This window comes from Peromyscus leucopus, chromosome 14, assembly GCF_004664715.2.
Source record: "Peromyscus leucopus breed LL Stock chromosome 14, UCI_PerLeu_2.1, whole genome shotgun sequence".
NCBI classification, from domain to species: Eukaryota; Metazoa; Chordata; class Mammalia; order Rodentia; family Cricetidae; genus Peromyscus; species Peromyscus leucopus.
The window spans coordinates 68352990-68367168 of NC_051075.1; the positions used below are offsets into that span (position 1 = coordinate 68352990).

The window sequence follows — 14179 nt, forward strand, 5'->3', positions numbered from 1 at the left end:
TTGGGCATATACCCAAGAAATGCTCAATCATAGCACACGGACACATGCTCAACTATGTTCTCAGCAGCATTATTAGTTATAGCCAGAACCTGGAAACAACCTAGATGTCCCTCACCTAAAGAACAGATTTGGAAAATGTGGTACATATGCACAATGGAGTAGTACTCAGCAGAGAAAAAAATGACATCATGAAATTTGCAGGCAAATGGATGGAACTAGAAAATATCATCCTGAGTAAGGTAACCCAGACTTAGAAGGACATAGTATGTACTCACTCATAAGTGGATACTAGATGTAAAGCAAATGATAACTAGACAATTGCCCACAACTCCAGAGAAGCTAGATAACAAGGAGCCCACTACCTATGACGGGACAACTTGTGCAGCCTTGAGGCTGAGGAAAGGGCTTGGACTTGCCTCTACTGGATGTGCCTCCCCATGGGAGGCCGTTGCCTTCTTGTGGGGCACATTGGAGAGTAGGTTGGGAGTCGGAGGCTGGGGTGGCAGGAGGAGGGAAGAAGAAGGGGTCTTTGGTGTGTAAAATGAATGAAAATTTTTCTTAATTAAAAAAAAATGACCCTATGAAATTTTCAGACAAATGGATGAAAGTACAAAAAAAATCATTCTGAGTGAGAAAACTTAGACCCAGAGAGACAAACATGGTATGTTCTCACTCATAAGTGGATATCATATGTAAAGCAAATGATAACCAGCCTATAATCCACAGCCCCAGAGAGGCTAGATAACAAGGAGTGTCCAAAGAGGTATGCATGGATTCCCCTGGGGAAATAAAAGACCTACTTAGGGTAAACCAAGGGTGAGTGTGGGGAGTGGGTGATGGGAACTTGAGGGGGCAGGTTGCTTAGGCTGGGTAAGGGAGCAGGATGGAGGGGGAGAGTAATGAAAGATTCATCTTGATGGGGGAGCATTTCAGGGTTAGGGAGGAACTTGGAGCCAGGGAAACTCCCAGTAGTCCTCAAGGATGACCCCAGCTAAGACCCTATCAATAATAGAGAGGGTTCCTGAACTGACAATCTACTGTAATCAGATTGGTGACTATCCTAATTGTCATCAGAGAGCATTCATCCAGTACCTGAATGAAGCAGATGCAGAGATCCACAGCTAAGCACTGGGTTGCGCTCCAGGAGTCCTGCTGAAGAAAGGGAGGAGGGATTGTATGATCTAAGGGTTCAAGGTCATGACAGCTGACCTGAGCTCTTGAAAGCTCATAGATTCTGGACCAATAGTTAGGGAGCCTGCATGGGACTGACCTGGGCCCTCTGCATGTATGTGACAGTTGTGTAGCTTGGTCTGCTTATGGGTCTCCTAGCAGTGAGATCAGGACCTTTCCTTGGTCCTTGAGCTGGCTTTTGGGAACCTATTCCCCATGCTGGATTACCTTGCTCAACCTTGATGCAGGGGGAAGAGCTTAGTCCTGCCTCAGCTTGATATGCCATGCTTTGTTAACTCCCATGGGAGGCCTGCCCATTTCTGAATGGAGACTGAGGAGGAGTAGATGGGGAAGGGGATAGATGGGAGGCAGAAAGAGAACCAGAGGAGAGGAGGGAGAAGAAATTATAGTCGGTATATAAAATAAATGAAAAATGTTAATTAAATAAAAAGAACAGTATGGTTTTCAGTCTGCCTTCTCTGTAACTCAAATACAGTGAGTTAAATAAATTATAGGGGAGACTTGAAGAAATGTATAGTAGGTAGAAAATGCTCAATTATTCTTTCTGGATTTAGGAGGTTGTAGCTGAATGATTAAGAATTCAAGGCCAGCCTGGGTTACATATCAAAACTCATCAAAACTCTATCTCAAAACCACAAAAGAACAGGGCTAGAGAGATGGGTTACTGGGTGAAACGCTCACTGTTTAATCAGGAGGACCTGAGTTTGGAGTCCCAGCACCCACCTATAGTCTACAATTCCAGGGCTGCTGTGGTGGGATGAAGCACAGACAGGAACACTGAGAAGCTTGAGGGACAGCTTGTCTTCCATGTGCAGTGACAAGTGACAGCAAAATGGAAGGTAAGAACTGACACCCAAGGCTGTCTTCTGAATACCACACACGTACTACAGCATATGTGCAAACATGCACACCACATCACACATCCACACAGAGATAACAAAGGAAATACTAATCTAAGTTAGTGTGTAAAATGACAACCATCATGATATCTGACTGCTAACTTTATGCCCAACCCTATATGATGTCTAAAATCAGAGTCTTATTTGTAGTCATATGTGTACTTTCCATAAAACATGAACATTTACATAAAACTCCATCATCAGGTAATTACAAATTGTTTTACCTTTTCTTTGCAGTCTGAGAAAGCAACAGCATGTGAAAACTTTTGATGTTCTGTGCAGTTGCACATTTCCCGACTGGGAACATTATCACACTGCTTGAATTTGCCTGTTACCTGTAGACAGAGTAACATAGGTTGACTTGTTTTCATACTTTGGAGTTTTTCCAAATTAAGTGTTTAGGAAATACTTATTATCTGAATAATAAAATTGCAAGAAGAAAAGAAAATTCATTAATGATAAATTAAGAGGCACTGAGAGTATAGATCTGCATACAGTGCTTGTCCAGGAGGTGAGATTATGAAAGGCGTAATGCAACAATATTTTTGTAATGTAATTTAACAATTCCATCAGGTTACAAGTGGACATTCTGTTCAGAAACACTGCACAAAAACACAACTTCCTCTTGGTAACTTTTCATTTCATAGCGAGTTTCTCTGACTAGAGTGAAAGCCCATAAAGATACCATATGTCATGCATGTGCAGGGCTCTAACTCAGAGAACGCTGATCAGTGCCTGATAACACCAGAAGTGCTGACATGTACAGCTGTCACAGTCCCCAAATCCTGCATTACAAACCCTCTTCAGGAGTAGCTGTGGCGACACATGTCAGAAAACTCAGCACTTTGATCAGGAGTTCTAAGTCAGCGTGGACTGTACAGCAAGTTTGATCCACCCTGGACTATACAGCAAGACATTCCTCAACTATACAAAACAAAATAAACAAAGGGTCAAATTTCCCTCTTAATTACTTGGTATGAATTAGATATATTTCCTACTTAGCACAGGGAAACCATGGAGGAGGGGGACCCTAGGAATGCAAGGATATACAAGCAAAAATGTCTTATGTCCATAGATGGAATGGTATAGTAACAAAACAGGTTTATCTTTGGGAGAAAATGGAGTTGGAGAACTCAGTGTCCTAGTGGCTCACTGCTTGGAGCAGAATTTCTTGCCCTTAAATCGAAGATTCAGCAAGGAGTTGTTTACCTCTGAATATTTTGTGTGTATAAAAACATGCATACAATGTGTATTATTAGTTTGTTCAACTCTTGGTTTTTGTTTTTGTTGGTTTTTTTTTTGAAACAGTGTCTATTTATGTAACTAAAGGAAGGCTCAGATTTACTGTATCACCCCAGCTAACCTCAAACTCCCTATGTTCCTGACTTTGGCTCCTGAACTGCTGAGATTACATATGTGTGTGCCATCATGATAAACCCATTCAACAATTTCTGAACACTCCTTTGTCTGATGCGTGTTGGGATACTGGGGATATAGTAGGAACAGGTCAAAAACAAACAAAACCCTGATGAGCATGTCCAAGGCTTTGCCTTGAACTTCAGTATCAGGAAAATAAAGCAAACCAAAAAGAAATCAGTTTTGTTTGATTAGCTTACTTTCTTGTGGGGTCAGAAGGCACAAAAATAAAGCAAACAAGTAAAATGTATAGACAAGTAATACATGATATGGAGAAAATAGGAAGAAATAGGGAACCAGGGATGGTAGAGGCGGCATTATCATTCTATATGGATTGATCAGGGAAGGCCTCACTGTAGCAGAGCATTACAGTGGAAAGCTGACAAAGGTGACAGTGAGATGTGACATCTGACAGAAGCTAGAAGGTTTTCCTGCAGCTGCAAAGGCCTGAGGTGAAACATATCAGAGAAACAGAAAAAGAGGCCAACATGGCTAGGATAGAGTAAGCTCAGGCACTCATGTTGAAGCATGGTGCATGGACAGAGAATATTAAGGGAACAGGGGAAGGGGAAGTCCCTCACCCCAGAATCTAATCTGTATTTGTCTTTAGCTTAGTGTCAAAAACTCTAATACATCTGAAAAAAAATCAAATCTCTATATGGATTTTGTACAGAGACAATAATCCATTTTTTGAGTGATCTTTTACACCAGAACAAAGTGTGATTCTATATAGTCTTACCAATTTAAAACCAGGAGTCAAATATTGGGGTAATAACCTGAAAGATCAGAGAAGAAAAGGAGTAGCTGCTAGTGACTTCTTTCCTCTACAAATCCTTAAACCGATTGGGGGCAAGATCCTGTCTCTAGCCACCTTATATTCCTGTCTCTACCTCCTGATAGTGCTGGGATTAAAGGCAGGCCTCCCAAGTGCTGGGATTAAAGGCAAGAGCCTCTACTGCCTGGCCTCTACGGTTAACTAGTGGCTAGCTCCATCCTCTGATCACCAGGCAAGCTTTATTTCTCAGAACACAAACAAAATTACACAACACCAGAATATTGAAACAAGTGGGCCATGTATGCTTAGGGCCAGAACTAATATGCCCTTTGAGTGGAACTATAGTAGCACACCATCCTCACCTTGAAACTTGAACAAGGAACCTCACAAACCGTCTTAACATTTCAATTACAAAAGGAAAGTCTCTCACTTGACTACGCTAGACTGGTCAAGGCCTTAGCTTGACACCTCACAGAGATTCATCTGCCTTTGCCTCTAGCATGCTGGGATGTTGGTCCCAACACATCAGGCCAAAATACATAAGGGAGATAAACCAACAAGTACATATGCTTTTTAAAAGCTTACTTTTAAAACTTGGCCTAATTTTAAACTTTACTGAGTCTTTGACATGGCTATAAGTCACATCTTTTAGCAATGTAGTTTTGCAGGCCACAGAATCATGCATATGACACCTCAGGTCCCTCTCTGAGCAACAGTGCTTAACAATGCTTAAGGCTAAAATATGTAGTATGTCTTGACTTCACTGTCCAAACTGAGCTCTTCTTGGTTCTGATTCATCCTGGAACGCTCTTCTGTGGCATAGTCAAGATTTCAGCTTCACTTAGTGGAGGTCCCTAAGGGGAAACTCCTCAGGCTTTGTCTGTCTGACTCTCATTGACAAGGGTCAGTGTGATGCCAAAGTCAAGTTTTCCCTTTGAAGGCAATGGGAAGACATTGACTTGTTTTCAGCAAGAGAAATGCTAATTTGTGTAGTGCTTGTGTATGTCCGTTTGCATACTAGGCACCATAGCTGTTCTCCAGATAATACACCTTTTCTCTGACCCCTAATGCTTCCCTGTGTTCTATCATGCTCACTTTACCTCCAGGTAGGTGTCTGGCAACTCCAGAGAGCCAGTCTACTTTCTACTAATAACACAGCAGGAGTTTTAAATGTGCCTATGTTAGGACAAAGGGTGGCCTTTCCTTTTGGACACCATTCCTTTTACAAGGATGAAAGACCTGAGATGGTCCTAATTCCTCCTTTCATTTAAAAACAGAAGGGTATTCCTCTACCTATGTCCTTTGAAATCTACATGTGAGCCGAGAAGTCAAGGAAAGCATCCATATGAGCTTCTTGGCTGCTGTCTTAGTTGGTGTTTTATTGTTGTGAGGAGACTCCATGACCACGACAACTCTTATTAAGAAAAACATTTCATTGGGGTGGCTGGCTTACAGTTTAGGTTCAGTCCATCATCATCATGAAGGCAAACATGGCAGTGTGCAGGCAGATATGGTGCTGGAGCTGATGGTGCTATATCTTACAGGGGACAGGAAGTCGACTAACTGTCACACTGAGTGAAGCTTGAGAAAAAGACTTCAAATCGCACCCCCATAATGACACACTTCCAACAGAAGGTGTGGCCCACATTAAAAGTTTGCCCTCCATCCTTAATGTCTGGATTAAAGGTGTGTATCACCCAGCCTCCTCCAACAAGACCACACTTCCTCCTACAAGGAAACTTCTCCTAATAGGGCCACTCCCTATGAGCTTATGGGGGCCAATTACATTCAAAAAGTAACATAGCTGGAAAGTAGTGTGAGAGTAGCTGAAAGGGTCAAAGCTGGAGTAGCTGAAAAAGAGACAGCAGTAGTCCTGGAGTAATAAAAATGGCTGAACTTTTTCATTAAATTCCCATAACTGTGCCCATGTACACTCTAAATAAAGGGTTTCTCTTTTAAAATTGAAAGTAAACAAGTAAACATATATATATGTATTACATATATATGTTAATTTGTATATATCGGGTGTGTATCTGTGTGTGTATGTGTGAGGTGCATATGTCATGAAGTGGGTAGAGTTTAGAGCAAACTAGCAGGAATCATTTTTTTCCTTCTACTGCTTCCTGGGGGTCAGACTGAGGTTCAGGCTTGATGTCAAGTGCCTTTACCAGCTAACCCATGAAATCAGCACAGTGATTTCTTAAATATAAAACAAATACTGCATTAGTTCATTTCGAGACATATTATTTACCTTTGACTTGTGAAATAGACTTCTTGGTCTGGGTTTGCTAGGGTCTGCATGATAAATGTTATCTGTGAGTGGAATAGAAATTCCCATATTGGATGGAGGTCTGTAGTTTATCTGCAAGTGTTTAAGCAAAGAAAGAGGGCCATGTGTTATTATTCATTAATGCACAAATATTTTGTTTTTCTAGACAACTGTTCCATGCAAATATTTCACATTCGGCTCCACACATTACAGTAAACTTCTCCTCTTCAGTATCTGTACCCCTAAGTTTCTGTACCTTCAAAAACCATACCCTGTGATGATGTAATCCTGACCTGTAATGAGGTGAAAATGACTTTCACTACTTAAAACAGCTGTCATAAAGTTAATGCAGGTGTGTCCAAGCATTTTAGAGAAGAGGCTCTGTGACACAGTTATAACACACCTTCAAATTTTTTTTCTGTCACAAACTAAAACTAATTTTTAGTTTTAAAATGGTCATAAGAATCCCCATATAAAACAAAATACAACAAAAATGGCTGATCAGATATCTCAGCTGTTAGTGTCTGCTACTCAAGTGTGATGGCCTGAGTTTCGATCCTAGTACCCAGGTAAAAAAACCAATTGTGGCAGTATGAACTGGTAACCCCAATGCTGGGGACAGAGACAGGCCTATCTTGGGAGCTCATTGGCCAGTTAAGGGAAAATGGTGATCTCTAGGCTCAGTGAGAGAGAGACCTTGCCTCAGAAATAAGGCAGAGAAACAATTGAGGAAGACATTCTGATGTTAACTGCTGGCCTCCACACCACATGGGCAAACATACCTACACACACACTTGTACATGTGCATATTGGCCACTCTCATACACACAAAAATAAAAATATTTGTTAGACTCACAAGTCTAACAAAACAAAAGCAAAAATTACTATATTAAAATAATATTGTCCACAGCAGAACTGAAAGTTCAAGTTCAACATTTTGTAACTTTATCTGAGGAAAAAAAAACAACAACAAAAAACCCAAACAAACCTAAACCCAAAGAGAAATAGAACCAATCAGATGCATTAGTTCGAGACACGTCATTGTAAGTCAAAATAGCTGCACGTATCACAAAAGCCCATGATTATATCATCATTGTATGATAATACTAATAGTGATGAGAGGAGTTAGTAAGAAACACCGTTAGTTCAGAAGGTTTTCTCAGTTTACAAATGGATCCTCATCATCATGTTCTCAAAATGACCCAGTTTGAAAATGATGGCAGCACCTCAGAGCAGAAATGCTAACACAGACTGTCCAAGGGAGCACACAGGAGAAATATATCACTTTTCCTCTTAAAGGTGCTACAACTAGATTTCTTTCTTTCTTTTTTTTTTTTTTTTTTTTTTTTTTTTTTTTTTTTTTTTTTTTTTTTTGAGCTGAGGATCAACCCCAGGGCCTTGCGCTTGCTAGGCAAGCGCTCTGCCACTGAACTAAATCCCCAACCCACAACTAGATTTCTTACCGGCAGAGTTTTGATCATATTGAAACCCTGACTGTCCTTGTGAACTCCACTAATCCAGTCTGCAGGTGGTATTTGTCTGCCAGGAATGTGGTATAGAGTCTTGAGGTAGCTGCAACTGCTCTTCATGATGGGCAACATTGTAGTTACAGAGCATGAAGTTGAGGCTTCCCACATAATCATTGATAGTGAAGTGGAACCCTGGAAACATCAAGGAATGAAGGTTAGAATTCTAGGAACACCTCAATACATAGTTTGTAATGATCCAGAGAATGATCTATGGTAGTTGTGTTTTTGGTTTTGATTGAATGAGTTTATTAAGCATAGAGCAAGCCAGCCAAAGGAAGAGGATAAATATCAACAAGTAGTAGATGCAAAACAACATTAGATGAGCTATTTAAAACCCTTGACACAGACTGACTGAGGTAGTCTCATGCTTTGTGGTTAGTTTTTTCTACATTTACTTGTGTGTGTGTGTGTGTGTGTGTGTGTGTGTGTGTGTGTGTGTGTGTGTTGTACAGATCAGAGGACAACTTGCACGAGTTGATTATTTTCTCCTGCCTCTACTTTCTAAGTGCTGGGACTATAAGTAAGTAGTAATGTACCTGGTATATGTAACCCCAGGATTCATGCATGCCAGACAAGCACTTTACCAACTGAGCCACATTCCCAACACCAAGTGTTTTTGTCTTGATGATTGTTAATTTTGTTTCTTTGTTTTTTCATATCCAGGGTGGGTATTGCCACCTCTGTTAACCTAATTAACTAAATTTTTCTTAGGTATGCTCATAGGCCAACGTGATCTAAACAAGATTATTGAGACACCTTTCCCAGGTGATTGTAGATTATGCCAAGTTGGTAGTTAAAGCTGACCATTAGACCCTAGCAGCATGTAGGCGGAGGGAAATAAACTGACATATGCATAGCATTATCAAACTAAATCAGATATAGGAATATAACAAAACATATTAAAGCCACATACTATGCTATCAATAACCATATACGATAAAATGGCTAAAAATAATTTGGAGTGTGGTTTGAGGTTCAAAACATTTAAGGTAAAATATGGAAACAGGAAGGGGCATGGGACAGAAGTAAGAAATCAAAAGAAGAAAAAGAAAAAGAAAATGAACTGGAAGGGCACAAAAGAGCAAGAGAGAAATTCTGATTAACAATAAAGAGAACACAAAAGATAAAATTATAAAAAAGACAAAAATGTAAAAATATAAAATAAATATATAAAATATAAAAAAAATAAAAAAAATAAAATAAAACATATTAAAGCCAAGTACTATGCTATCAATAACCATTTAAAATAAAATGGCCAAAAATGTGGTAATATATTGTGTCCCCCAATAAATTGTGCACCCTAATAAAGCTTATTTGAGGATCAGAGGAATAAGCCAGCTACTATATTAAAAATAGAAGTCAGGCAATAGTAGCACACACCTTTAATCCTAGCATTTGGGAGGCAGAAATCCATCTAGATCCCTGTGAGTTCAAAGCCACATTGGGGAACAAAGCGAGGCATGGTGACGCACGCCTTTAGTCACAGCACTAACCATAGAGGTCTGGAGGTCTTTACAGCCAGACAGGAAGTGATGTAGCTAGGCAGAGAGAGGAAGTGAGATGCAGAACAGAAAGGCATATAGGCATGGGTATACAGGAAGTAGCTCTCTTTGGCTGAGGATCTCTAAGTGGTAGGAACATGGCTGGCTTCTTTCTGCTTTTCTGATTTCTCAGTTTTTACCCCAATATCTTGCTCCAGAGGTTTTTATTATTATTAATAAGACTGTTTAGTAATTTGTCTTACACAAAAATTATGTGGTTTGAGGTTCAAAACATTTAAGATAAATATGGAATCAGGAAGGGGTAGGGGACAGGAAAAAGAAAGAAAAAAAGAAAATGAAAATGAACTGGAGGAGCAGAAAAGTGCAAGAGAGAAAATTTGATTAACAATGAAGAGAAAACAAAAGATAAAATTAGAAAAAAGTTTAAAAATGTAAAAATATAAAAGCTTTTCATTTTTTATTTTTCTAAGATTCTCTTACTATATAGCCTTGGCTGGTCTGGAACACACTATATAGACCAGGCTGGCCTCAATTCTCAGATATCTCTGCCTGCTCCTGCCCACAGAGTGCTGAAATTAAAGGTGTACAGCACACTTGGTAAGAACCCATGTGGTTAACCTTTATCAAAACCTCCATTCTGCCTTATAAAATATCACACGTGTGAAGTGTACTTACTTACCCTTGATGGAAAGGTTAAGTTTGTCTTTCATAGCTACTAAGTTTATATTTTCTATATCTAATAGATTGGGTTTTTTTTGTTTTTTTTTTTTTTTTTTTTTTTTTTTTTTTTTTTTTTTTTTTTTTTTTTTTTCTCTGTTAGCTTTGCACCTTTCTGAGCTCATTGTACCAGCTGGCTCGAACTCACAAAGATCCGCCTGCCTCTGCCTTCCAAGTGCTGGGATTAAAGGCCTGCGCCACCACGCCCGGCAGATTGTTTTGAAATTAAAAAAAAACTTACTTTATGGAAAAATTTGCTAGCTATGTGAACCTTCAAATGGTAACTATCAGTGACATCATAATAGCCTTCCGTCTTAACTTCCAGTAAGGCTGGGTTTCCAACAACCACAATGACTGGTGGGACTTGAAGTAGTTTCATACCTATGGAAACAGTGCCAATAGCTAACATTACATAATGAAAATTGTAGAAACAACTCAATAATGATTGGCAATTTAATAGTTCTTAGAAAAGTTTACCTTCACAGATATTTCCCTCAGAACATGGATTTCCCTTCCACTCCTCACTTCTCATCCAGGTTCTCAAATGGATAGCAAGGTCACTTGGATACTACTGGTTATGTTTGGTACTAGGCAGGTATTTGTAGGTACAATTACTTACAACTATGGAGCTGAGGAAGCTGATGCCCTTTAAATGACTATTGATATCCCTGCAAAGTTTTTGTGTGTGCTGGGAACTGAACTCAGTTCTATAAAAAGCCATGTGAGCCGTCTCTCTTGTGCTCCTTCAGTGACTTGTAGGTGATACTTACTGGTTTGGGAAAATCTCCTCCAGAGAAACCTGGGAATCAGAAAACATCCCAGTCTCTCTGACTCACTCTTTTTAGACAACCTAGGGTAAACTTTGCTCACTGTAATACTACATTTTCTGCCCTGTGGAATTCCTAGATGCCACCCCCTCTTTTGAACAACTTGACCTTGAACTTGAACTGAGCATACTCAAGGATGTTTCCATCTAACAACACACCTATGTAAGTATGGATACGTTTTCTCAGTAAAGGAAAAGAAAAGTACAGCTTTTTGCCTTTTTTCCCTGGGAGAAATTGCTTTGGAAATTATTCCCAGTGTGTTCTTTCTTGCTGGAAGAAGAAAGCCTTTCCTTCACTCTGTTATCTCCTGGCATTGTTTACTGGATTTGCACCTACACAGAGGCAAAGCCAAGGCAGTTAGTGACAGCCAGGGGATAGAAGACAAAGAAACTCTGGGCCCCTTACCTCTTAATAGATAAGTGGCACCTATAGAAATTAAGATATTATGAATTTTGGATGTCATACATTAGTGTCTTCACATTTGTCTTTATGTGGATAAGACCTCTGCTATGTGAGCTCCAACAGTTGTGCATGCCACTTTGTAGGGTCTCAAAGCTTTGCTAAAAGCATTGAGTCTTTACATGAACTTGCAGACATCTGAAGAGTGACTCAAATGGGATAAAAAGTTGACATCTCTGACTTGATGTCGGATAACGGGCACCTAGAAACTGCTTTTGTTAAAAAGCATCAACTTTCACTAGGGTGCACCAGGAAACTAAAAAGACAAAAGCCTGGCATTCCCATCTTCATTTCAGATCTGTCCTTTACTTTGGGCCAGACCGTTTCAGCTATTTAATCACACTATGTCAAGATGTGTCACTGTGTTACCTTGCCTGCCTAAGGCACCTGACTGTTTTAATAAAGAGCTGAATGGCCAATAGCCAGGCAGGAGAGGATAGACAGGACTTCCAGGGAGAGAGAGAAACTCTGGGACAGAATCTGAGGTGCATAAAATTCGCTAGCCAGACACTGAGGGATTTGGACATAAGTACAGAGGTAATAAGCCACATGACAGAATGTAGATTAATATAAATCTTAATATAAATTAAGTTATAGGAGCTATCTGGGAACAAGCCTAAGCTAAGACCAAGCTTTCATAATTAATAAAACGTTTCCAAGTCGTTATTTGGAAGCTGGCAGTCCAAAGAAAGTCTGACATCACCAGACTCCTGTTTAACTTTATATGTATATATTAATTATTCAAAGAGTGTACATAAACAAATTAGGAATATTATAAGAAATAAAATATGTTCTATTTTCAATACACAGATGTCTTATGGCTTCAGAGAAACATCAGATGCTGGATCTCCCATCCCAAAGGCTAACATCTGCTTGTCTGCCTTTTGGTGAACTTCTTTCAAGGTTTATCTCTAGTGGGAAAATACAGGGTTAGGGTAAAGGCACTTGCCCTTTACAATACAGATGACCTGAGTTCCATTCTAGGGAACCATACTGTTGATGGAGAGACCTTACTCCTGAAAGTTGTTCCCTGATGTCCACACATGCACTATAGACCATGTGTGGAATGATATACCCTCACAAACACAATCAAAATGCAGCTTAATAAAATAAAAAAATCCAGACAGTGTACTATGTGACTAAGTGCATGTATCAAAAGAGGCCAGGGGTGGGTCCATGACTAAAGCAGATTCTGGGGCAGTTACATCACAATAGACAACTTCACAAAAACTGACTTTGCCCAAGTTTCACTACATCTCCAGGGCCTCTTATTATGAGGCAGGGGGCCTGAAACCCCATAGCACCTAATCTGTCTCAGGCCCTTTCAAAGATGAAGTAAGAGAAACTGAAACATTTTTCCTTGAGCCTTTCCATGTGCTGTCCAGAACTCCATTCCCAATCATTGTCCTAAACCTGACGTTACTGGGAATAACAGGAACTGTGCACACAAGCAGGAGCAATCGTCTTACAGGAACTGGTTTGTCTCTTCTGGCTTTGGCAGCAGTATGAACTCTGAAGCAACATGTAGGCCCAGAACTGAGGATGAGCAACCAGACCACACCTTGACTGAAATTGTTAGATTATTTCTACTGCTCCAACTCATCCTCTATAGAAACCTGAAGCATGTCAGTTCTCAAAGACAGACCTAGGCCTCTTTATCTATTTTCTTCTCAATATGCCACACTGACTGCACATCTCTCTTCTGATTTCTCCAGTACTCATCTCTTCAGTCATATTTAGACTTCTAGCCCTTCCTTAGAAACTAGTAAGGGCAAAATCCATTATGATGTTCTAGAGAAGACACAGACTCTTCCTTACCAAGCCTGTCCAGCTTGCAGCCTCACTGACTCTGCCCATAAAAACATCCTTTGGCCCTGTCTTAGCTCTTCCTTGCTGCTATGATAGAAACTCTGACAAGAGCAGCATACAAAAAGAAGAGTTTATTTCAGCCCATGGCTCAAGGTACAGTCCATCGTGGTAGAGAAGTCAAGTTGAAGCAGCTGGGCATTTCATCCACAGCCAAGAAGCAGAGAACAGTACACTAATGCACACCAGTACTCAGCTTGCTTGCTCCACTTCCCACAGTCCAGGTGAATGGGCCCACCAAAATTAAGATGGGTCTTCCCACATCAATTAAAGTAATCAAGATATCCCTCACATGCATGCTCAGGCCTTTTTCCCCAGGTGAATCTTATTTGTCAAGTTGACAACAGAAACCATCACAAGCTCTGAGCCTGGGATGACAGCTTTAAGGAACTAGCTCTTCCTTCTTCAGGGAACATAATAAACCTGATTCTTACCTACCAACACTTGTCTCAACAAATCCTATTATCACAGAGAAACTTTAGCCCTGACAGTTTTGGTTTTGCATACTTTAAATTCTTAAAAGTTCTTATATTGTTATTTTTACTAATTCATTATTATTGTGTGTATATGATGTGTGTGTGTGTGTGTGTGTGTGTGTGTGTGTGTGTGTGTGTGTGTGTTCTTGGATGCCATGGTGGGCATGAGCAGGACAGAGGACCACTTTTGGAAGTCAATTCTCTCTTTCCATTGTGAGATCCAGAGACCAAACTTGGGTTGTCTGAGTTGCAT

At 40.1% G+C, this 14179-nt stretch overlaps 1 protein-coding gene and 1 long non-coding RNA gene across 2 annotated transcripts in view; one reads left to right on the forward strand and one right to left on the reverse strand.

The window, feature by feature from the left end:
- The window catches only part of Catsperb (cation channel sperm associated auxiliary subunit beta), a 160687-nt gene that overhangs the window by 22598 nt on the left and 123910 nt on the right, over positions 1–14179 (reverse strand). Inside the window, exons 20-23 of the mRNA XM_028888308.2 lie at positions 10540–10679; positions 8014–8211; positions 6533–6643; positions 2315–2425 (exon numbers count right to left, since the gene is read on the reverse strand). Coding sequence (XP_028744141.1) covers positions 2315–2425; positions 6533–6643; positions 8014–8211; positions 10540–10679 — 560 coding nt within the window. The remainder of the gene's footprint in view (positions 1–2314; positions 2426–6532; positions 6644–8013; positions 8212–10539; positions 10680–14179) is intronic.
- LOC119089007 lies at positions 9649–12713 on the forward strand. The gene is made up of 3 exons (XR_005092784.1): positions 9649–9710; positions 11205–11287; positions 12395–12713. It is a non-coding gene; the product is annotated as an uncharacterized LOC119089007 (long non-coding RNA).